The sequence below is a fragment of the Mycteria americana genome, chromosome 5 (assembly GCF_035582795.1).
Source record: "Mycteria americana isolate JAX WOST 10 ecotype Jacksonville Zoo and Gardens chromosome 5, USCA_MyAme_1.0, whole genome shotgun sequence".
Taxonomy (NCBI): Eukaryota; Metazoa; Chordata; class Aves; order Ciconiiformes; family Ciconiidae; genus Mycteria; species Mycteria americana.
Window position 1 is genome coordinate 13,046,355 of NC_134369.1, and position 24,957 is coordinate 13,071,311.

The 24,957-nt window shown below is 35.2% G+C and overlaps 1 protein-coding gene and 1 non-coding gene across 2 annotated transcripts in view; both read right to left on the reverse strand.

The window, feature by feature from the left end:
* Positions 1–95: 95 nt before the first annotated feature.
* The window catches only part of IPO7 (importin 7), a 38,160-nt gene continuing 13,298 nt past the window's right edge, over positions 96–24,957 (reverse strand). Inside the window, exons 5-25 of the mRNA XM_075502169.1 lie at positions 23,297–23,453; positions 22,544–22,633; positions 22,010–22,104; positions 21,799–21,883; positions 17,366–17,500; positions 16,730–16,829; positions 15,573–15,649; positions 15,101–15,217; positions 14,184–14,273; positions 13,534–13,699; positions 12,673–12,833; positions 11,597–11,725; positions 10,867–10,933; positions 10,662–10,787; positions 10,250–10,347; positions 8,720–8,815; positions 7,480–7,700; positions 7,168–7,373; positions 5,779–5,985; positions 5,299–5,415; positions 96–3,054 (exon numbers count right to left, since the gene is read on the reverse strand). Of these exons, the coding sequence (XP_075358284.1) occupies positions 2,957–3,054; positions 5,299–5,415; positions 5,779–5,985; positions 7,168–7,373; positions 7,480–7,700; positions 8,720–8,815; positions 10,250–10,347; positions 10,662–10,787; positions 10,867–10,933; positions 11,597–11,725; positions 12,673–12,833; positions 13,534–13,699; positions 14,184–14,273; positions 15,101–15,217; positions 15,573–15,649; positions 16,730–16,829; positions 17,366–17,500; positions 21,799–21,883; positions 22,010–22,104; positions 22,544–22,633; positions 23,297–23,453 (2,638 nt within the window). The 3' untranslated portion in view covers positions 96–2,956. The remainder of the gene's footprint in view (positions 3,055–5,298; positions 5,416–5,778; positions 5,986–7,167; positions 7,374–7,479; positions 7,701–8,719; positions 8,816–10,249; positions 10,348–10,661; positions 10,788–10,866; positions 10,934–11,596; positions 11,726–12,672; positions 12,834–13,533; positions 13,700–14,183; positions 14,274–15,100; positions 15,218–15,572; positions 15,650–16,729; positions 16,830–17,365; positions 17,501–21,798; positions 21,884–22,009; positions 22,105–22,543; positions 22,634–23,296; positions 23,454–24,957) is intronic.
* On the reverse strand, positions 13,808–13,989 carry LOC142410845 (small nucleolar RNA SNORA23). The gene has a single exon (XR_012776049.1). It is a non-coding gene; the product is annotated as a small nucleolar RNA SNORA23 (small nucleolar RNA).

Here is a 24,957-nt window from a genome sequence, read left to right on the forward strand (position 1 = left end):
AATACAAAACCTTAGAGCTATGTAACTAGAACAGGACTCCCAAATAATGTAAGAATACAGCTACATTCAAAACACCACACTGAAATAAGTGAAGATAAGGATTTGCTTTAGATGTTTATTAATCCAAGGAGATCTTCCATAATAGAAAAAACAGAGGCTTTAAATTTCCCAGCTCTTCCTTTAGAGTTGCATTATCCTTGAAAATGGAAAGGATAAGTGCAAGTTCTAGGAGGGAGATCCATTTTAAATTTGACATAAGTGTATCACTGAAATTGATATATTGCATCACAAAATGCACTATCACCACCAACAACAATGCAAAATTGTTTTGCAATTTATATAAATACATTTCTTGGAGCAAAGGAAAGCAAAGTTCTAGATCCATTCTTAAAAAAGATGCTCCTTGCTAACCAGTCTAGCAACACATAAAAGCACCCTTGAAGTAAGACTGTATTCCTCACACCAAGATAAAATTCTTCCCTTGACTTGTGACTTGAAAAATGTAACTGTTCCACAAATGACAATGGCACTAAATTGGTGATTTCCCTCATTTTTTACATCTGCTTTGTATATAGCGCCTTCTCACTGCTGCTCTGTCGTTATCTTCTGCCACAAGGCAAAAGCATCTCGTCTGTCCTAAAAGGTTCTCTTCTATTTTTTGGGATGCATAACAAGCAGATACCCAATGAGCAGATGTTCAGAAATTATTTATGTCAAACTGGGCATTTTTCAAGGTCAAGGAATGCACAGGAAAAGGCATGCTGTAATTATGTCTGTCACCTTTTTCTACAAAAATAAAACCTTGTCTAGAGATTATCTTGAGGCCCGAGTACACCTGTATGCTCTCATGAGTTACACATTTACAAAAAAAACTGTTCTGTTACATGTACTTGGCCAGTCAGCTAAAGATTCAAAAGTACTACTGTGGTTCTTTTCATACCACTACTCTAATGGATACTCTGATTCAAGGCTTAATTTTTTAGGCTTTTTCACATCAGGTGCAATATCCATCCTTTTAAGTCCACAATTTGCTCTTAAAGTATCCCTTTGGTATTCGGCTAGGGCAACGTGGCATTACAGTGCTGGCTCAGTCTTTCACATTAGCACTCTGTGTGCAGGGAATTGTATTTGCCGAAGAAAAGCAGACCAGAGAGGAGTGACTGGAAAAACCCATTACACCTGCCCAGAGAAGCGCTAGTTGTTGTGCAACAAATGGAAGGCAGAGCATGGTGCTGGTCAACTCGTCATGGAAACCCCAAACCACGAATTCCTGCTACTCTGCTGATGCAAAAAACCACACCACACAAACCAATTTTCTGAAGACTGCATTTTGAGTATCATAATATATATATGTGCATTTCATTTTTACAGATATAAACGCAGTTTATTTTTAACCTGTATTTAAATTTTGGAGGCTTACATTAAATTAAGGTAGCTTGTTTAATATCAATTGTAACAGCAGGTGACATTTTATATAAAAACAGCCAAAAGAAAAAAACCCAAACATTTGATTTAAAAGACCTGACACCAATGATCTCAAGGCAAGATCAAAAACCTATGGATTTTGCTTTTAGAAAAGAAAAAGGGGGCATTTAAGCCAACCCATTCACAGCATCTCCCTGCTGGCTTCTTCATACAGTGGTTTTGATAGTGGTCCCAGAGGGAACTGTATTTTGCCTCTCTAGCTAAAATACTAGTTACTATAGCAACTTTGAAGGAAGAAAATTGTGGCTTCAAAAAATGGAAGATTGGCAAAACTTCAAATACACTGTCTGGATCAGGCAGACAACAGCACACGCTAATGCTAGGAGTGCAAAAAGAGGGGGAATGAAATGCAGAGAGTAGTGCACCTGCACTACCACATGCTGGAAAAAGAATATTTTGCAAAATTAGGGGAAAAAATTGCATTCATAGGTCATAGCCCAGATTAGCCAAATTAAATTGTTGTGTTTTTAATAGATTGCATATATAGATGTTTCATCCACACACTTCAATCGACTCGTAAGAGCAGAACTTCACATCTTATTTACGTGCTTTAAAGAAGATAACTTTTTCCTCAGTGCTTACAGCACACGTTTGTATCCGAATTTCACCTTGTACAGTGAGATCTTTAAGAAAAACAAAGGACACAGAGGGTGTTTTTTGTTTTTTTTTAGCAGCAATGAAATATCACTAACCCCTTTTTACATAACCGAATTCAAGTCACAACCAGAGGTGACTGCACCACAAAGTCACCAGGTACAAAACTGCTAGTTCATTTTAAATTAATAACTTGAAATTATTTTCCCCAATATATCCCTTATTTTTTATTTTTATTTTTTATAAACAGCAAACATTTTGCTATTTTTGTACATAGGCTAGCAGGCTTGTTTCAATATGAAAGTGCTAATTCATTTACAGATTTATCAGTTATGTAGTGCTACATTAAGTGTCCAATATTCTACATATGAACAATCTTGATAAATGGAAATGATGAAGATTAAGTAAGGCTATCTGATTACCTTATCTTATTTACATTAAAAGAATAGACACCCAATAGGAAGGGAGAAAAGGGAAATAAATTGGGCAAATACTCATACCGCCACAGGTGTAAAAATTAAGTCTGCCTTCTAGCTTGTCCTGTAAATGAGACATTTTAAATAGTCCTGCAGCCCATGCCTAGTTTTTTCCTCAGAAAAAGAAAAGCTGCCTTCATGACATCCCCTCTTGATTTCCGATTTCCAAAGTGTGTAATTTGAAGCTTTAAATTCAGATTCTTCCTATCTTCAAAAAAAACCTCTGGTTTGCTTTCCAGTATTAGGTTGCATGATCAGGTCCCACTTCTGGGGCTTTTGTCCAATCTATTTATCAATTAGTTTAGAGTGAGTTGTAGATAACATGAACCAGTTCTGGAACCACTATTGGGAGGAACACAAGCTCTTCACTACAATCACACAGTAGCAGGAAAAGTGATAATTCAATTCATTCCTGGGGCAGGGCCTCCAAAATTAAATGAAGTTGGCACAACTGGAGCATTGAATTTGTATCCTCCATGCTTTTCAATCATTTTGGATTCTAAAACAAAACAAACAAAACAGAAGGAAGGTACTTTAGTGCGTGTGTAGGGGGGAAGAGAGTAAGATTTTGTGACTGACCATTTTGAGTATCTCGGAGATACAGGTTTAACCTGGGGTTACCCAAGAAAGTAATCAGCACCCACAAAGCGGCAGTGTGCCAGGCCTCAAACAACAGATGGACTGATTATTTATTTATTTATTTTAATTTCTCAATATTGTTATAGCTATGCTTAAATCAATTTATATTTTAAAAAGCCCACACTTTTGGACATGAGCATGTAATTTTCACATTTCAGAAACAGGACCTGAATGAATGCTGGACTTCTGAACTTGCTAACAGGCGTCCAGTTCTTTCTGATTAACATTAATAGACTTTTCAGTCAAATCAATAACAGAGCACATGTACAAAAAAGCAGTACACAGATATTAGCTAAGTTTTCAGTGTTCCTATCTCAATTCAACAGTATAAGCAGAAATAGCCACTGAAACACCAGAAACAGACATTTTAGTATACACGCATTTCCCCCCCACACCCAAGCAGATAATTTGGAGTTTAGGTTACTAGACCATATAATTCTGAGATAAAACTACCAAATTTATCACTTTTCATTTTCAACCAAACCTTAAGATCTTTAGGCATCTGAGGTCCACATATCCATCACTGTAACTAACAATGACAGTTAAGTTGTCTGGTTTTACTAGCTGCATATTCTATCCTTTGAAGATTACTGTAAAACTGGTTTGTACAAGCTCTTATACGTGGACAACTGAAAATTAGGTTGGTAAAGAGCAGGTAGAAATGTGTATTTCTATCTACCTTTACTACAATCTAGATAATGCAGAAGAAGATTTATATTACTCCCAGCTCAAGATAACAATGCTTATTGATGTCTTATCTCCAATTTAAGAGCTTTCTCCTACCTCAAGATAGTTGTGATCTCTCTCTTTCTGGGAATACAGGACAGCTCGTATTATCTAGAGGATCTGCATTTTGTCTCTGTTTCTTTGGAAACAGGCCAGAAAAACGTTGCCCTGGCTGATGAAGGACAACATGACCTGGGGACCATCACTTTAGTCCCTCCCAGCTCCATAGTGCACAGGAAGACAAATCTCTTAGCTTATGGAAGTTCTTCTTAGCTACATTAATGAGAGATAATTATATTCCAATCCAAAAGGATGTCCCCGTGTGTGGTAGGTAGCCTAAACAGAGTATCAGTACGCTCTGACAGTATGCAAGAATTTCCTCTAAGGATCCAGTTGCTTAAGTTAAACTTCAAAATCTGAACCTAACTTGCTCTATGAATAAGCAGCAAAAAACCCCCGCCATTCTTTTTCATAAAATGCACAAGTAGTATATAATCTCATCAGTACAATGTGTAGTGCTTGACAGGGGTCACAGTGAAACTGTATTTTATAACCATTAAAAGTGCACCATTCTGGACACTTAGAAGCTTTGTGAGGTCATTTAGGCTGTTTTCTGACAAAAACTACTTATAAAATGTGCATTCTTACTACCAATCTTTTTATTGAAAGATTTCTGAACTTCTATTTTGAAACATCTTGTAGTAATTGCTCAATAAGATGCAGGATATGAGACTCGAGTGATCACTCAAAATTCAGCCTTGACTTTGAGAGTGACATGTATTGGCTTACTCTCAAACACATGGGAAAACTTGCAAAAAAAAAAAAAAAAAGATCTGCCCAATTCCTATCTATATTTTAAAATCTGTATTATCTGTATTGAAGAATAACAAATCTGAAAGATTTAATAGGCTTAATAATGTAGCTTTACAGATGGATACTACTTCCATAATTTTGTATTTTCCCACCCATAGAATCATTGTCTATCCCAGCTGGACTAGGTCACATCAGGAAATAATTTATCAGCCACTTAATGTGTTTGTTACCATACCTTGAGTTCATCCACCTTCAAGTAATCAAATTGATTGTTTTCAAATCCAAGCAATTATGACAAATATGCTTTTATTTACTTGGCCACTTCATTAAGAAGTTTCTATCATTCCTTACACCTGTGGTATGCCATACAATTTGTGCATTGAGGCTTTGTGACCTGACAATCTTAAAGAGATTTCAAACATCTCTGGAGTGTAAAACAACCCTGCTTTGATGAAGACATTATCAGGCTTGAATTATAGGCTTTTTCTGTGTTATGCTTCTTGAGCACATAAACAGCATTCAAACAGTGAAAGAAGCAATTAATGGTATAAAGGGGGAAAAATACCATGTGCTGCGCGCCTCTGATCTGCCAGAGTTGCTATGTCCTGCAATTGTTTTCTTTGTTCTTCATTAAGACCCTGTGTCAAAGCTTGGTACCACACAGGGTTACGATTCTGAATTGCTGCAAGAGAAAGAAAACATAAGCAAAAGGAAAGTGTTCATTAAAATGTTCTGTAATTCAAAGCTTACTAACTCACTACCATTTTAATACGAGTAATATTCTGTTAGGGTTACATAATTCAAGACATTTAAAAACACTAATACAACCTCTGGCCTCTTTCCTCCCACCATAAATTCATTCAAACATCTCCCCGTGCTCTGAAAGTGTAATGTTGGCTTCCCCTTTCCAAAGAAAGAACTTGTTCAAACCACAAATTGAAAAGCCTGTTTGGAAGCTTTCAACAGGTTCTAGTTTACAATGGTATACACTAAAATTAAGTTAAAATATACTTGTTGGCCAGGAGAGGAAATAAAAGTTACTTACTCTGAAAAATTGTTTTAAATATCTGATATTCATCAATAGGGTTGTCTTCATCATCAATAATTGTGGAATAGCCTTCCAAAGCAGTCTCTTCAGCATCATCTTCTTCCCAGTCTTCATCATCTCCATCTTCACCTGCCTGTTTTGCTAGAATTTCTAGATATTCTTGACTATCTTCATCAATGTCATCTTCATCACTCCCCAATTCCTCTGAGTTAAATACCATACACACAAAAAGTTTATCTCAAGAATAGTAAGAACAAATCTTTAGGTAGATGGCTGATTATGCAAAACAGGCAATGGAACCGATAACAGTATAGTGCAGACTAGAAAGTGGGAAGAAGCTCATTTAACTCTGCTCCTAGTGCTGTGGTCTTCCCCCCCAGACACTCTTCCCTCACTTACACCAACTGTGTAAGTGGGAAAGCAAAATTTTATTGTCACAAAAATGTATATAGAAAAATATAAATGCAGATAGTTTGGAACAGCGCTTGATAAAACTTTAAGCAAAGCACTATTCGTGCTCCAAAGAAAGTTTAAATAATTTGATGAAAACACTTTCAAAGGCACATTCAAAAGGGCTGTTTGAAAAGAATGCTTGAGAAATAAAAAATGTAATAGTATGAATGATGTATAATGACAATAGTCCAGAAAGTCCAGAATTCAACAGCAGAGATCAAAAAGAAACTGGGCTTTAGGTAGATAGATGAAAACCAACAGGTATTCCTTTCAGTGTGGAAAACTGTTCCAAAAAATCACTCACAAAGACACCAGACTGATGATGGAAAGATAAGCTTAAGCAGAGTATAGAGAAGGGTGGAAGAAAGAAGTACAGGGAAGTTGTAGGTAATTTTGAACTTCATATAAAGATGATGGCAAACGATGTGAAAGTTTGTGAAATGACTGTACGAAGAAGAAGGTCTATAAAGGCTGATGAAGTTGAGATCACATTAGTCGGGGGGGGGGGGAGGGATCACAAGAACTGTCATTTTCAACACACAGCTAAAACACCAGCAGCTTATGGGACAGTTTGTAATATATAGTCCAAACTGTACAATGGATTAGAAAGATTCCTGGAAACTCCTCCTCCTAACTCTTACCCCTCACTCTAATGGGCAACATGCTCCAGTAATAATTCCTTTCAGTAATGACAGCATCCACACACAAAAGCTAGCCTGATGTCACTTTGAAGAGACTCAGCCTAGGAAGTTAGTTTTTAAGAGGAACTGGGAAGTCAGATATACTTGAAAGTCGTTAAAAGATGTCCAGTGTTCTACCACAGCTTTTGATTTTTGGAATTCAGGAACTCTGAAGAATTCCACAAAGGAATTCAGCATCTCCATCAGAAAAAAAGAAAAATACTAAGTAACAGAGATGTTTCATTTTCCATACCTGTTTCCTCATCTTCTTCAGCTTCATCATCATCATCACTGTCATTTTCATGCTCTGCATGACAGGCATATGCTCTTTTCAATCCATTAAATAAAAGGATAAAAGCTGGCAGGATCTGGCCAGCAACTTGATTTAAAACCTGTGGTATTTGCTCCAGATCAATAAGAGCACACAAGCCAAGCACACACATCTTTCTATCATGAAGTCTACAAAACAAGAGAGTAAAAAAGTTGCAAGTTTTGTTATGATTTACAAGCAGGTAACGTAAGAGGTGTATCACAGAGAATAATCCTCAAAATTAGAAACACTTACCCCAAGAAACAGTCCACGTCATTAAGCCACTGTGTTATGAAGTGATTAGTGACAGGCTCCACATTATTGGGAAAACGAAGATTTTCCAACGTATTTAATAGTAAATGAGGATTGTAATACAAAGCAGCTATGGCAACCTGGAGGCACATTGTTCGCAGTTCACTTGTTTTCACTTCTCTGGTCAATCTCTCTAATGCAGCTTCCACAAATAAGGGTATGCACTGAAGAGTGAGAACCATTACAAATTTAGTGATCAAAAATAAATTTTGTAGTTCTGTATTTCACAATAAAGTTGAGAAATGGCATAAAACCAGTCTGGTGCATAAATACAGAGGGCATAAAATGGGAATAATTTTTAATTGCCAGCAGAAGTCATATACAAAGATGAAATGAAAAGGTGAAAAGTATTTAATCTACTCTGAGCACATCAATTTTGTGACATCATGCACAGTGGATGTAATTCCTGGTTCTATAATCTTGTGTTTTAAAAATGAAAAATAGAGGAAATGTGTACACTAGGAAGTCCAGAAAAATCCACTTAGTCTTTTTTTAATATCCACAACAAAGTCAAGAGATATTACTAACATTCCAAGAAAACAGCTATTCAAAGGAGTAGTCTCTTCAGAGATGCCACACTGGAGAAAAAAAATTTGCTATAGACGATTTTCTTTCAAATAAATTAAAAATTCAAGTTTCCAGGGACCATACCCACAAGTATTAAAAAGCATGCAAAAAGTGTTTAAACAGCTATTATACAGTGCTTGTCATGCACACAGCGGAAGCACACCAATTCATCTCTCAAATTCCAACTTCCATATGTGCATAATGAAGTCCCTGACTCCTCTATGACATTAATTGGGATTCTAGGAACTTCATTTTCATTCTTATTTATTTCAAGGCTATTAACTTGACAGATTGAATAATTTTCATGAAATATTCACTAGAATTAACTTATAATATAATTAATCAACTTTTAGAACCAAGATGCTCCTAAAACAGTACTGTTCCAGATTCACAAAAACACATGAGTTTTGCAGTGTGTCCTAAATTCTGGAGACAAAGTGTGCAATAACTATCTCTGCAGTACTGTTAACTGAATAACACTGAAGTAGAAGACAGGATTATTAGTCACACTATATAAACTTCTCAGAACTGAACTCATGTTAATACATAATCAATTCATACTTGAGAATAAAATCTTTTTAAAGTATTAGTTATAGCAACCAAAGTTGTTACCAACCTGATCAATGCCACGCCCTTTACACTGAAGAATAATTACTTCTAACAGCTTTGCTGCATGACATTCTGCATCTTCTCCAGCAACTCCTGTAAGGACCTGAAAAATAACAATTACTGTTGATGATATCCCTCAAGAAGTATTTTCTCTATACTGTTTTGCTTTAAAAAGCTGATATAAATTTACCCATTCTATTACAATGCTAGCATAAACATCCATCAGTGAAGCAGCCAAATCTACAGCAATGGCTCAGTATCACAACTAGAAACTGAAACATTGCTGAATGCCGGTAAAACTGATCTACGTGTACAAATATTCAATAACTCTGTGGACACAGAGCTTACAACAGTAACTGTATAAGTGTCAGCTGTCATTTTGCAAAGGTTTATTTCCATACACAAACCAAAAATTTGTTATGCATTCATGTACTGAATTTTGTAAAAATTATATTTACGAATTTGGGATATCCAGTGGGAGACTACACGATACCTAAAACTTCTGTATTAAAGATTCACTGTGCTCAGCTAATAAAACACTAATCACTAAGAGGTTATAACAGGCTTATTTTCTTTTTTATATATATAAAATGTTCAAGTATTTACAATCAGCCTGGTTGCAGCTTGTTTTCAAATACAGGCTGAAAAGAGTTATTCACTATAATATTTAAACACCTTCAAAAGAATTACTCCGGAAATGCCACGGGCAGGGCAGCTGACAGTTCACCATAGTTCTTATATAGACACAACACATGATATCCAGAAGTGGAAAACTGAAATCCCCACAGATTACTATTAGAGATTATAAAACATTAAAACCATCTTATAAGGAAGTATTCATTTCCTCACATAGGGCTAACATTCTGGAAAGCTTTGTATTCTACATATTGATTGGATAAAGAAAGCCCAGTTGACAGCTACCTATAGTACACAGGAGCTGAGAAGCTACATTAAATACAGAAACACTGCCCAAAAGTGACTGGACTGAGTCAGGACAACTGCATTCTGCTCCCAGCTTTCATCACTGACTTGGCGTGAACTTGAGAAAATAACTTCCTATTCCTATCCCTCTACTTTCCATCCCTACTTCACTTGTTTTAGCTAATAAATTTAAGACCTTTAGCATACATATGGTATGTGGTATCCTAGCCATAGCGAGGCTACAAATCTCAGATAAAAGAAACCATCTACCTTTTGCAATATGCGTATGCGTGTTTTGCATGCCCATAAGCACAAAGTGTATTACACAAAACACACATGCACAAAAACCTGGGTTTAATCTGCTTTTGTTATGTATGATTTATTTTTCCCTTTTAGCAAAAGCATATACCTGAAATTTGATGCAGACTCTTTAAATTTCTCTGCAATAACTTAATAATTTGTGGAATCACAGAGGATATTAAATAGCATAATGCTTTAAGAGCAGATATCAAAATTCTTCATTTTCACAGTCTGCTGTTGTGGAAAAAAGTACCCAGTTTAACAGTGTATTACTTCAGAGATCACAGGTTTTGTTATCTCAAAGGAATCTACTTACTTTCTTGCACATACTGTAGATCATTTCAAGATATTTTGTGTCTGACAGAAGTGTATCTGTATCAACAGTAATGTAATTATGCAAGAGAGGCATCATGTCTGTATTAAAAGATGAATGATCACAGTTAGATAATGGTTGCATGTTTTATTGGACAAGCTGTTAAAATCAGGTTGAAATCTATGTATTAATAAGTTAATTACAGTTCTTGCTTGATGTTTGTCAAGATAAGCGTGCGTCTAGTCATAGATGCCTTAGCAAAACAAGTCTGGTTGCAGCAACAGCAGAATAAAATACTTCAAGCATACCCTCACTTCACTGTTCTCCTAACATTTCAATCAAGATGCAATTCATTGTATGGTTGAAATTACATATATGAAACCATTTGGCTTTCTGAATTATTTATATTACTTACCAGTAAAATAATCAAAGCCATCCTGCTGAAAGACTTCAAAAACAAGAGGAAGAAGCTGCCACATTTGTGCAGAAACTTGCTGACAGGTCAGACTATGCGCCAAGGAAAAGATCTCCTCATAGAACTCTAAAAGAAACAGAATCTAGGTAAATTTAATGCCAATCCCATACATGTAAAAAAAATACGCCAACAAAAGTACAGATACCTAATACATGCTGCTGCAAAACTGTTCCAATCACTTGCAAACAGATCCCTTCCAGCTGCTGCGTAATCTGGGAAAAGGAGTTATGAATGTTTTCAATACTTGGGAGTTTAAATTAAACACATTTAAAAATAAAATTACTCAAAGCAGTTTCTATTTATACAATATAGTCTTCCAAAAACAATTCAAAATTTCTCACATTTTAGAGGACTAAATGTGTCCTAGCTAAGGATTTGTAAGATAGCTTTTAATGTGAGGTGGTTTTGGAATATTCTTTGAATATTGGAAGAATCCCATTATAGGGTATCCTTTAAAAACAAAAGCCTGACAGTAACCCTATGCAACAGTTCAGTCCCATTAAAACACAATAAGTAAATGTATATATCAAAGGGGTAAGCAATGGAAATTGCAGGAAGTATTTGCTGTTCCAGAAAAGTGAAATTTAAAACAAAAACAAAACAAAAACAAACAAACAAAAAAACAAAAAAACCCCCCAAAAAAACACCCAAAAAACCCACAACATTTATTCTCTATTACTACACATATTGTGTTAGAAATGTGACCCACTGTGTTACAACTTTGTTGCATGATAAGTACTTCACTGTTTTCTGTTTTAAGATATTTTTGGCTGAAAGGACAGTTTTTCAGATAACAATGTCAGGAACACTGGAACTACAAAAGACTTTCAGTGTCTTAGACAATACATATTAGCTTTAAAGTAATTTTGACTTACTTCCTTGTGATCTTCAACTACACTGAGAAGTGTATCAATAGTATTCAAGATTCCCATTGCTGTCACTGCTTTGTCATCACTGCCCTCTTCATCTGGTCCAGTCTGGATCACCTGGTTAAATGTCATTGCCTGCATGTAATAACAAAACAACCCATAAATGTGTCATTTAATGAGGACATGCTTGGAGATGAAGAACAATTGTGCAAGCTGGTATTCCACACAATTTAAGGAGGACTTCTGCTAAGAAAACGTGTATGAATATCAGAAGGTGACTGCTCCATTCCAGAGTTTGTTTACAAGATTGATAAAATGTGAATGTTAAGCCATCTAAGCTGTCATCCTTTATCCACTCATGAATAAAAAGATATAAATGACATTACTTTCCATGCAAAAGAATAGATTTCCCACGGTACGTTTTTCTGACACAAAAGGTTTAATTGGCAGCTGAACTAGACTGGACCACTTTGCAGGCACTCCCAGAGAGGACATGCAAACAATTTAGAGTTTTAACTCCAAGGCAAGGGCCTTTAATAGGGAAGCACTGAGCTGACCTCTGCTTTTGAAAGTACCACTTTAGTACAACTTGTACATTGGTACTGTACTTGTACAAAGTACAACATTAGTACAACTTGCTAGATACGGCCATTCGGGCTCCGAATTTCTCCTGCAGATTCAATTTTATTTTCACATTCCATAAAACATAACATCATTTTCACACCAAACTTTTTATTAAAAACCTGCTCTTTAATTTCCCATTTTAGAACAGAAAACCTAAGTCACATTGTAGAGACTACCTAAAATGTCCTACCAAAATTCATTATTAACACCACCAGGAGAAAATACACACAAAGATTTCTCAAACATTTCTACAATCGTTCTTAGAAATTTCCATTTAAGTTCAAGTTATGAAGCCACCTTTGAGAAAAACCAGTCTAAATGTAGATGAAAATTACTTGTATCAATGCACTTAAGCAGATTGGAGTAACAACACCTACTGATTGATGGACAACTATCTTAATTTTAAATACCAACCTCTCACATAATAAACATCTCCTGAAGTCACTAGAAAGTCTTACCAAATGCTGTGTCATTTCTACTGCAATTGGGGTAACTTCTTCACTATATTCACAGATCATCTTCTGAATCACATTAGTAAGGTCATCATTTTCAGTCTCTCTTATAATATGAAGTAAAGCTTGCATTACAGGTCTAATAAATGGAGTAATATATTCTTTAGCTGTAAAACAAGTGAAAATACTTGAATTGACATTCTTACAAAACTACAGTATCAGTAAAAGAAACTCCATATATATTTTACTAATATTTAGTGCTTTGACATTAATATGCCAAAAACATGTGCAGTATAAATCATTATAGCAATACTAACATTCAGAACAATTTAACAAAAATGTATACCAAGAGGATCACAACTGAAGTATGAAAACCAGAGTTCTACAGTCTTTATGGGATGCAAGATTACTTATCAATGCAGATTTTAATTGAACAGGAATGGGTATATACACATTTTTGTCAAATTAGCCAAAGTATTTGATATAGAATTTACATTTGTGGCTTTTATGCCAGCTTCAGGAATACTAAGCAATGTAAAGTCCACCAGGATAAAGACAACTTTTTAAAAGAAATAAATTTTAACATGAGTGAATGTATGCTGAGACAGATATACTTGTACTGCCACTGGATTTCTGATTCAGCAATTAGGTGCTGTAAACCTGGATTTATTGTACCATGAAATTGTGATAATGTTATTTATAAAAAACGTATTTTTTCCCAGCTGGAAAATTACAATAAGTGATTACAAATTACAATTGCAAGAAGTAAATTAACATCAGGAAAGAGGAGAACAAGTCTCCCTGAACATTGCAATGTTAATGCCTATTCCATTAAAGCTTGCTGTAGCTTTAAGAAAAGAGGGCTACCTTTCTCTTGATTACTGATCAGAACTTGAAGTGCTATTGCAGCTTCCACTTTCACAGGCATTTCCCTATCATCTATCAGACACCGTCTTGTGAGTTCTAAGGCTGTCTGGAGATTCTGGTCACTCTTAAATTTGACTTCACAAAAATAATGAAGAACCCAACAAGCCTGAAAAAAAAGAAATTTAACAAATTCAGAGTTACAAAACCTACTAACAGGATTATTATATCTGAAGTAAAGATACTGTTGAATAAAGATACTGTAAAACTTCTTAACAGATGTTTGAGAGTGTGGAGGCTGGCCAGTGGGAGGCTTGTCTTTCAGACATCACTAGACCAGTACTATGATCTCAAGTTCATCTTTGGCCACAGGTTTTGTGTGAGCAGTACAGTCTAAATGCAAAACACAGATAGACCATACCACCAGACACAGATGGAAAACTATGCACACAACTCTGCAGCCATTTTAAAACTACACAGTAGCTATCTATAATCACACATAAAGGTTGATACTGATCTCTGAAATAAGTGTACAATTTATTACAGAAAAAGTGCAGAAAGGAGTGCATTTTTAGAGGGAAAAATTTAAAGAATATTCCCGAACTCTTCAGTTGGAACAGTGTATCTTAACAGTAAATCTTACACTTTCTTACCCGTGCTCTCATGTAACCCAGCTCACTGCTGAAGAGAGGGAACACATGATTCTGCAACATATATTCCATCTGATCTTTATATATTTTCTTCTGTCAGAATATGAATAGAAACACATCAGTTTAAAACTTTTATATAAAATGCATTTCTAATCAAGTAAAAAAATGTCATATATAAAAGCATCAACAGCATAACAAAACACTCAGACTTTTAACTTCCCCCTTTATTAAACTCCATTAAGCAACAATGAAATCCCATATTAGTAATTAAACTTGGATCCTACATGGACTTTTATAATTTTCAGACAAAATAGTGACACTTTTTTCCTGTCATTTTTTGACTCCTAGAGACACCTTTTGTTTGGCAGTACATTACTCTTATCAAAAGCAAAGGCGGTCAGGGAAACTTCTCAGAGCTGTTGTCCAAATACAGGTCCATGCCCTGCATCTCTTTGGCTACCATTCTAATTGATCAAGGTTGCTAACTGCACTTTATTTCCTCTCTTCTATACACAGAAAAGATCTCATTACATCAACAGCCTCTCACTGGATGGATTTTTTTTCCTTCCTTCCACAAAAAAATGGAATGTAGTTAAGTGTAGCACAGGAAATGGTGTAGCAATTCTTACTAGAAGCAGAGAACTTAAAGGAACTTAAACCAATAATCTGAACTTGAACATGACCTAATAAAGCTTGTGTAATTAAGCTGACAACAAAACCAAAACAATTAAGTTCAACAGCTTTAAAAAAACTGGCAGTGATTCAAAAACTTGTAAATTCAAAGAGCTATTCTCATTGTGACACTATATGTGACACTATATGTGACACTATATGTGACACTATATGTGACACTATATGTTAAAGAAAGGAAAGGAGGAAAAAAAAAGAACTAAAAGAACCACCAGATTTGTTATACTTACTTTTAAGAGAATTTCAGCCAAAGAACCGATCATATGTAAAGCACCATCTTTCTTACGAGGGTCAGCATTTGGCTCCGTAAGGATCTGATAACAAAAGCCCATTGTCTTCTGCAAGACCTATATTACATGTAAGGTTAGTCAAAGTATTTCAATCAATCATCTCGGGTACCATTCTCCATGCTCTGAAATGCTTAAATCACTAATTATCTGCTCCAAGTCTGGAATTTGGATAATGTTTTATGTCTTTGTTATAAACACACAACATTCTTCATAGATAGGTCCTAGGGGAATTGGCAAATACAAAAATCATAAATAGACCAGTGCAAAATAAATTGGAGAGAAATGATAAATTTTAGTGTACTATATGACAGAGAGCAGAAAAGTAAAACTCTTATTAGTAGTTGTTCCAGCAAATGGAGACTATAAACTAAACCTGGCTAACGTATTTAAGTAAAATCCTTGAATAGCTTACCTCTTTCCTTTTACTACATGATGTAAACAATAACGTCTGAGCAGCAGTTGTTGGAGAAATGAAGTCTTCAAATACATCTAATTAAGTAAACATATAACACCTATAAGTTTTGGTCCTTTACTACACAGTTCATGATCCTAATGTAATCTAATAATTTAATATGAAACAAAAGAGCAACAATTTTCCTTTTTTTCCAGGTGGTTAATCATGCTTTCTTACTACAGATATTGCAAGACCAAACAACAGTAACACATGGTTGGAGATTCCCAATACATATGTCTCACCTTTTTCATGATCACTGGCTCTACATGTCTGATTTGAAATGTATGTCTTCCTTATTTTTAAGATAAATCTTTTGTAACAGAAGCAGACACAGCGGTCAATTTTTGACTTATATGTTATTTGCTGTACAGGCAAGCACACTATTGAGTTAAAAATGCTCAGTTTCTTATTTCTCTGCAGAAGAGGATTATCAGAGCCTTGTATAATACCTGTACTGTTTACAGGTCTGCCTCTGACCTGAGAGATAAGAAAACTCCCAAACCCATCAAGGTTCCTTGTTCTAGCCACATAAAAGTCCTAGTGGAGGGAAGATTTTGTTCAGGAAGTCTGAAGTATCTTCTGTCTTCCCCAGCCTGAAAGGACTGCATAGACTTAGAGTAAACCCCAACAACAAAGTAGCAAGCCACAGGAGATGAAATTAGACAAGTCTGGAATGCTAGGCTTACTTCATAATGTTTCATTTACCATTATGGTAAATGTGTTCTGAACTGTGCCACGTGTGAAATTCCTTAAGATTGTTAAAAACTCCAGGGCCTGAAATATTAGCTGTTGTAAAGCATAAACTTTTAATAACATTAAATTTATGTAATAATTGTTAGCAAGACCTGGACTGTTTGACTTAGAACAAAAACTTTGTAACTGTCAAACTTAGCTACCTTTTCAAGTGCAGAAACACTGTGTGTTGACTCTCATATGTTATCTGTTATTTCCACCAGTATTTCCAAAAGAAAACTATATGAAGTTATATTATTTGGATAATACAAACTGTTTTTCTCTTTCTTTTAAAGATTAAAGCCATATCTATTTAAAAAAAAAAAAAATTCCCGTCTTTGTGTGAAGTCATATTTTAACATGAGAAGATTTCAAATTCTCACCAAATTTCATGCGAATATATTCATATGGATCTTCTTGCCAAAGCTCTTCATCAGCATCTGTATAGCACATCAATGGAAAAATAACATCTTGGATAATTCCCTGCAATAAAAAAAAAAGTTGAAAACAGGCTAGCACTACTAAATCAATCTCTATATTCTGTCCTGTATTCAACAGATTTTGTCCATCCTGTCACTTTTCATATAAAATGGCAACATTCTAAAACTATTTGGACATACTGGATTTTATGTGCTACCTTGCAAAAAAGAGATCTTTTAATTTAAGGTAGAGCTACAACACAGCGCAAGCTACTAGATTTGCTTTGGATAATGGTATGTGGAGATCATTCAATGCCATAAATTCAGTAGCTAACACCATCTCCAAATTTGTTGTGTTGCTGTGTTACACTGTAATCCTTAATATATTAAAGCACAAAGGACTGACAGCAAAAAAACCAATTAGCTAGCTTTGCTTGTGTATCAAGGTAACCTTCACCAAACAGGCTTGAACTCTTTCCACCAGCAATTTATAACAGAAGCCCCTAAAACTTGAATTCTAGCAAGGCTAGAAACACCATACAACAGACTGACTAAGGTACTGCCGAATCATCTAAGTATTAAACCCCAAAAATGGTTTACTTGAATATGAGGTTTCAGATTCTTCCAGGTGACTGCATGTGACACTCCTTGATTGATGTAATTCAGTGTTTGCTGCAGAACTCTAGGAGCCATGTACTGCTTTTCCTTGTATTGATACAACACCTTCAGCAACACCTAGAAAAATCAGATCTCGTCAACAGCTTATATTGAGCACAGACCATTTTAACCAGAAGAATTCTACCCTCCCTCACAATCCTACATAAGAACCCCTCTAAATCCAACAAAAACCCCCCTCTTTATTCACTAGACTAAAATGGGTACTAACTAATCCTTCTACTAAATGCCATTGTTAATTTTATAAGACAATTTGCAGCTCATATGAGGTGCTGCATATCTTTTAAAAATACAATCCTGTAATAAGACAAAACATACATGCTAATTCATCACCAACATAGCCCAGGGGACCTGTCCCTCTGAGGTTTATTATTCCATCTTGCCACTCTGGGGGGAGAAATTCATCCCCAGACACTAGATTGGTAAAATACTCTACACTTACGCAGTCTACTGATCCTTGCCTATGGGCAGCCTTACAGCAATGATGCTGTATGAAGAATGTATGCATATGAAGAATGATGAACCAGCCTTTCCCCTTGGCTTTCTGGCCTCAATTCTTCTCCTGAGGTGGCATTCAGAACTATTCACAGGGATTTATGTTTGTTAAAGTCCGTGGCTCTCCACAAATAAGGACATGAAATGGACATGGGACGATTACTAGTAATTAAATTCCAGCTCACTGGAAAGTTTGGTATTAGTAATGCGAGGGGGTTTCATTGTAGCCCAATCCAGGTCAGTGGTAACACTGCACCTTCAAGAGCAGCAGCACCAACTAAAGAGAAATGACAAATCCCATTTCCAGGGTTTCATTTAATTCTTCACATAAAACAACGTTTAAAAAAATCCAAACCTGAAGGAACTGAAAAGATATCTATCAAGCTGTAATATCACCAAGAAAACATTTTGGGAAAATGAGATTCATTATTTTGAAAAGTAATTCCATCGATAACATTTATTACACAAGCACTGAGGCATTTCCCCCAAAGGAGATGCCTCACACTTGAGTTTAAAGAGGATGCATTCATTCCCCATGAAATTTATAGCTTTACAAATGGTTTTATATTCAAAATGCTAAATATAATGCTCTAGATGCATTGTCAGTCAAAGTTTAACTGCTCATGTTTAAAAGCCTCCTGGACTTAAAGAAATTAACGGTTGTTACCCTCACCTGAATACAAGGCTTTGGTGGCATTAGATATTGACTTAGGATAGGAAAGGAAAAGAGAACAAATGTTCAGACTTGCAGCTGTTTCAAGGATTATGAAAGAATACATGTCAAAATTCCTTTTCAGTCTCTTGTGAACTAAAAGAGAAAATGATTCTCTGCAAAAACAATACCTTAAGTGACAGATGTTTGTAACTTCCAAAATCAGTAAAACATTGAGTACATGGTAAGACTAACATGCTTCTTGAAGTTATAACAATTAAGAAGAATGTTAATCATTAAAAAGTCTAACAAACTGGTAACAAAATTGATTAAACATGTAAACAACTCTGCAACATATTTTACTTCCTTGATGGTATGCCTTAAATACAGTCTTTCCAGAAGTAATTGGGAAACTAACAAAGACTGAGATTTCTTGTGGTTTTACACAGAGTATATGACATTCTAAAGACTGGCTTCCTTTATAAATTTCAACACAAGCAACAAAGAAACGACCATCATTGTATTAACAGCATATAGTGAACTTTTATAATGCGTGGATCTGAGACAGGCTCCATGGCCTAAATCACGCCATGGTGACAGCTCAGGAAAGATTTAAAAAATATAAATTAGGAGTTCTCTGTTCTAGACAAAAGTAGTAATCCTGCGTCTTCAGCAAACTAGAACTTAACATATAGTAATACAATCTTCTCTGTGGAAAAGCTTATACAAGAAGGTCCAGTTTGCTGGTGTATTTGAATTTTAGAAGGATCTGAAGATGTGTCTTTTTGAGAAAGAGATATTCTCCAATGTAACAGGACAGCACACAGAAAAGCCTAAATTCATCAATAGTCAATGAAGGGATGGGCAATAGTCTTTGGAAATGAAGACAAAGCTGAGGCCTAACAAAGCAGCCACACTCTTAGGACAAATGTTTTGGCCCTCTCTTTTCACAAATCTAAGCAGTTTCATGATTCAGATGCAATAAGTAAATAAATTAAAAAGATTAAGAAAAGGTTTAAGAATTGCAGTGAGGAAAAGCAGGATGTGGGACAGAGGCTCCAGGGCAAATAAAGAAAATTCTGCAACTGTGCCAAGGAATAACCAGGCAGTAGTGTTCAGCCAGGGCTTAGTTCTGGCTCACCAGGTGTTTCAAAATGAGAAATGTCTTGAGCAAAACAGCTGCTAACACAAGGGATAAGAATCAAGGTATTCCAGCTAGGCAGTTCAGCCTGTTTTGACCAAGCTTAAGAAAGTTTAGCTAGAACTAATGCTGAATGTACTGGATTTTTTTTTGTCGGTGGCGGTGACATGCACATGACAAAAAGATAAAAAGAATAATCGATGAGAAGTAATTATGAGAATAATATTAGCAGTATGTTTCAAGTTTATACTTGAACAATCTGTAATCCCATACCATATCTTTATCTATTACTCCTTTAGTAAAAGGGTGCACTTTGGAGAGTAAAGAGAACTCAGTGAAGCATACTATCAGAATTTGTATTCTTCAGTATTTCATGAATTTCCAATTTTTGTAAAGAAATACATCCTGTTCAAAAATCTTCCATAACATTTATCTGAAGGATTCAATTCCTTGAGTATACATCCAAGATTTATGTTCTGCACAGAAATAAGAGGACAGCACCTTAAAAATAATCTGTATTTCTAAACTAGTTACATTATTGTATAGGAAGAAACTGTAAGCATTTTAAAGTCTTGCTTTTTAGCAATTTTCTTTAAAGACTTGAATTCTTGGTGTTTCCTGGATGTAATAACGGTAAGGATCAAATTTGATGCAAAGAAAATGTAAAGAAAAAACACCAAGTATTTTCTTGAACTGTTTAAATTTATCTCTTCAAAGACCTCTTTTGCCCATATAGTCTTTTGTCAGAGCTTCATTTTATCTTGGAAGTGCAAAGCAACCAGTAAGGTCTTAAAGAACACATAGTAATTATCTGTCTGATGTCATCTACAGGTGACAGATGAGTACCTCAGAAGGTGACACTGACTCCATTTGTCTGAGTAGAATGTTGGGATATATTTCCTAACACTCCATGTGACAAATGTCCTTTTCCCTTTCAATATTTTGGATGACCTTCAAAAAACATGTATTTAGGAGATACTTTCCCTACTTTCCCTCTTTTAAACTCCTGTAAATAATTGTAATTTCATTAGGAATGAAAACTAAGAAAACGGAAACTGACCTAAGAACTGTTCTCCTGATTAAAATAAAGGTTTTGAAGAAAACATTCCACTCCCTGAGATTTTCATAAATTAATAGTCTATTTACATTTACAACCTAATGACCTTAATATAATCAGATTTATGAGCCAATACAAGGAAATTTTATAAAAACTACTTGAATTTTTTTAATAAATAAACTTGTTTCAAAAGAACAGAAGTCAGCAGTACAGCCAGGAGCTGAAAATCAGATCCAAAAATTTCCCAATATTCATGGGAATTTTCCTGCTAGTTCAAAAAATTCAAATTACTGACTTTAAACACATGCACTATAAGAGAGGCAGATGACAAGTTCTGCCCCATCCATTCTGTCCCTTCATGAAAACCTGTAGGTTCCTGCCACACGGTAGGACTATCTGAATCATTAAGTTACTCCAGTAAAGTAAATCAAGGATAGCTTGGCATAACATTAATACATCAGCTTAGAAACTGCTATAGTTCAGAAGATGCTTTGTAGAAGTGGCAACCCCCAGACAGGGCGATGAGTGCAAAGTGACCAGACTTACCTGTTTGTACACGAGCCTCTGCTTGATCAGTCTTTTACAGAAGGCTAGAAAGTTTAGTATTTACTAACTTTGAGTCAAAGAAGAATTATATCGTCAGACTTAAAAGGGTAGGTAAGAAGGTCAACTACACCACATAAATATTATACCTATCTCTTCCAGAAAGAGAAGAATTGATAGCATTTATCTGAAGCTCATCTGAGGGCTTGTTATATGAGAGCATTTACTCTATTTAGAGATTATCAATGCTGCATAGGCTATTTTCAGTGGATTTTCCTACATGGCAAATTAATAATTTTTTTAATCATTCTTTTCTTTTGACCCACAGACGTCAGTGCTTTCCATGCCCATGTGCTTAAAAAAACCCAGCTGTGAAGAAGAGCAAGAAGCCTTTTCAGAAAATAATGAAATAAGAAATCATTACTAACTCTAAACTTATCCTAATACACCCCACATTCAGTGTTTCTTACTTGCTGAACACCAACAGCAAATGCCTTCAGGAACACTTCAGCAAACTCATTGTACTCCTTGGAAACATTACCAGGACTTCCATACCTAGAATTAGAAGCAAGTATGCAAATTCAAGGGTGCAGTCATATTATTGACTTGAGTAGTTGTTTGGTTTTTTGGTTTTTTTTTTTTTAAAAAAAGAAATGCCAAAAAACAACAAAGAGAAAATACCTCTCAAAAAGTCTAGCTAAGATATGCAAAGCCCACTTCTTGCATTTCCACCAAGGCAACTCAGGTCTGTCATCTTCATCAACTTGAAGGGTTTCCTGGGGAGAGGGGGGAGGGGAGAGAAAAAAAGATTATTTACCAACTATTCACAAAGAGTTCAAATTATATGTATTTTGAACAACTATATAGCATATTTTGCTTGTAACCTGCTATTTGCACTCCTAGCTTAATAGAAGTATAAAGTACAGCATACCTAAAAATAAATCCCATGATATATGCTGCATAAATGGTCAACAAATTCTTGAAACAAGAAGCCAAAATAAGTTGTGCTATAATTTGAAAACAACAGAACTCCCATACAAGCTACGTATTTTCAAAATTTGTCTTGTCTGTTTAAAACACCCTATTTAGCTTAAGAATTTTTTTTTGGCATCTATTGAGAAAAAAGAATGCAGAAATAAAAAGTTAAACTTTTAAACATTCTAATGAATGAAAAATATTTAAACTTGAAGACCTAAATAGCCAAAAGCCACTTACAGCTGGTACATCTCTATCAACAACAGTCTTCAGGATTTCTATCCATTCAGTCAGGTTTTGCTGATTTATCAACTCCAAAGGTAATGTGTACTTATTTAGGAAAAAAAAAGGCAAAATAAATATATTATAAAGCAATTTGAAAATAATGTTACTTTCACAGTTTGAACTTCAGATCTTTCAAATCTTTGTTGACACTTAGCTACCACGAAAAATTAACAAATTACTCCAAAAACCAGGCAAAAGAACTTAACACAACCTAGTCTATATCCTCAATATCCTCAAAGGTGCTAGAGGTCTTTACTCCAATTCATTCTGCTTATGCAATCCTAAGATGCTACTTAAATGGATGTTACACTAATAGCTGAAGCAATTAACAGCATATTAACAGTTTAATTCCAAACTTCTGCATTTACATTGGTAATTCTATGTAGGCTGGCCTCTACAATCTGTCATTAGAAAACTGATTTTCAGTTTTCTAACTGATTTTCTAATCAGTTTTCTAGCAAACCCTCTTAGAGGATGGCATGCATAAGTTCTATCTAATGACAACCAGGAATACCACTGTACAAAAGTAAAAGCACAGCACAATCAAGCATACCAAAAACCTGTGAATCGTACCACAGTTGAGTAGTAGGGGAGATGATTCAGATGTAATCTAATATTGTTAATATTTCTGTCATTTACTATTTTAAGGAAAAGCATAATGCTTTAAATTAAATTACTTATTGAGTATATACAAAGTTTACTTTTTACCTGGACAAGGGCATAAAATATTTTGAAGATCTGTTTCTGGATGAGGACAGACTGATCAGATGGATCACTCAAGAGCTGAATGAAACTATCCTTCAGAACTGGTAGAAAATGTTGCATTGCAGCTATCAAAGGACTCCGCTCCTCTGGTTTCTTGTACCTTTAGATTAAGAACAAACCAGTTTTGTAGATCTTTCAGGTAGCTTTTGGATTTTAAAAAAGTCCACCTTTCCCCAGTGTAGACACAAGTAGATTATAATACATTTCATAACAACATATGATTTAAAAAAAAAAAACCAAAACCCTAGCCATTTCTTGTTACAGAATTTGAAATAAAGCTATAGCCAGACAACATTATGGTTAAAAGGCAAGTTAGAAAACCGCTGAGCGTCCATTACTCCACTATATATCCACATTAGTTTTCTGCTGGTAATGCGCTCCTGCCAACTTATTCACTTTGAATACTACATCATGTTTGGCCACACCATTACTATGGTGAAAAGCAATCAGAGCACTACAAAAACTGCAAGCAAAAGGCACACATTTACTGCCAAGAATGGCAGATGCTGGGCTAGTCAGTAAAATTCCAGAAAGACATTTATCAGAGTTCACAATTTATCAAAATATTTCCAGAAACTAGACTACTTAACTGACATTGAAGAAAGTAAATTGTGGAGTCTCTCAGTTTACCATTGATGTCTCTCACATTTTACCATTTAATTTGCCCAAATCTAACAATTTGATAGAGAACGTAGGCTTCAAGGCTATGTGGCGGACTCTGAGCAGGCTTCGATTGCAACCCCCCTTGAAATAGTGCCTCAGACCTTCCCATGCTGGTGACAGTCCACCAGTTTGCCTATGCTGAAAACAAGGCTCCATTTCATTTCTCAAAACACTTCAAAATTGCTGAAAAGAAAGGAAGGTGTATGTTGAAATCTTCCCCCCAGCTTTTAACTTACAAAGAAGAAAGTCCTTATTGACTCAAGAGTTATCACAGCAGAATAGGATCTTGTCCATACTGGTGATGACAATAAGAATGAAGTAAAATATCACTTTAAGACTGTACAGCTTTATTTTTTTCATTAAGCAATTAATACTATAATACTCTTGGACTCTTGTGGGAGATTTTTGGGTTGGGGGATTGGATTTTGGTTTGGTTTTGTTTGTTGGGGGTTTTTTAAATACATTTTTGGTAGACTTTTCACTAATATTAAATATCAGTGCTCAACCTCTTAAACAGTGCCAATTTGCAGAAATATAAGATAAAGTCTACTCAATCTGCTGCCAGATGGCACATTCTGTAAAAACTACTACAGAACACTGAGCTCCAAAATCCTGTTCAATAATATAGTTTCCATGTATTTTCTGAAATAGAAACCTAAATATAAGGATTAAATGTTGCTCAGGAAAACTCAGTTTCTAATTTCTGCAAAAGACACAATTGAAAAAGACAAAAAAAAAAGACTATGCAAAGAGCAGCCATTTATCTTGCTGGCTGGATTTGGAGAAAAAAAAATAATGTTGAAAAGCCCCAAGATATTTACCTTCCACAATAAGGAAAAAAAAAGTTAATAGCTAAATATTCCTACAACTCAAGCAGTAAAAACTTGATCAAAGGCACAACATTATGCAGATTTTTCCCCAAAAAAACCTGGCATAAGTAA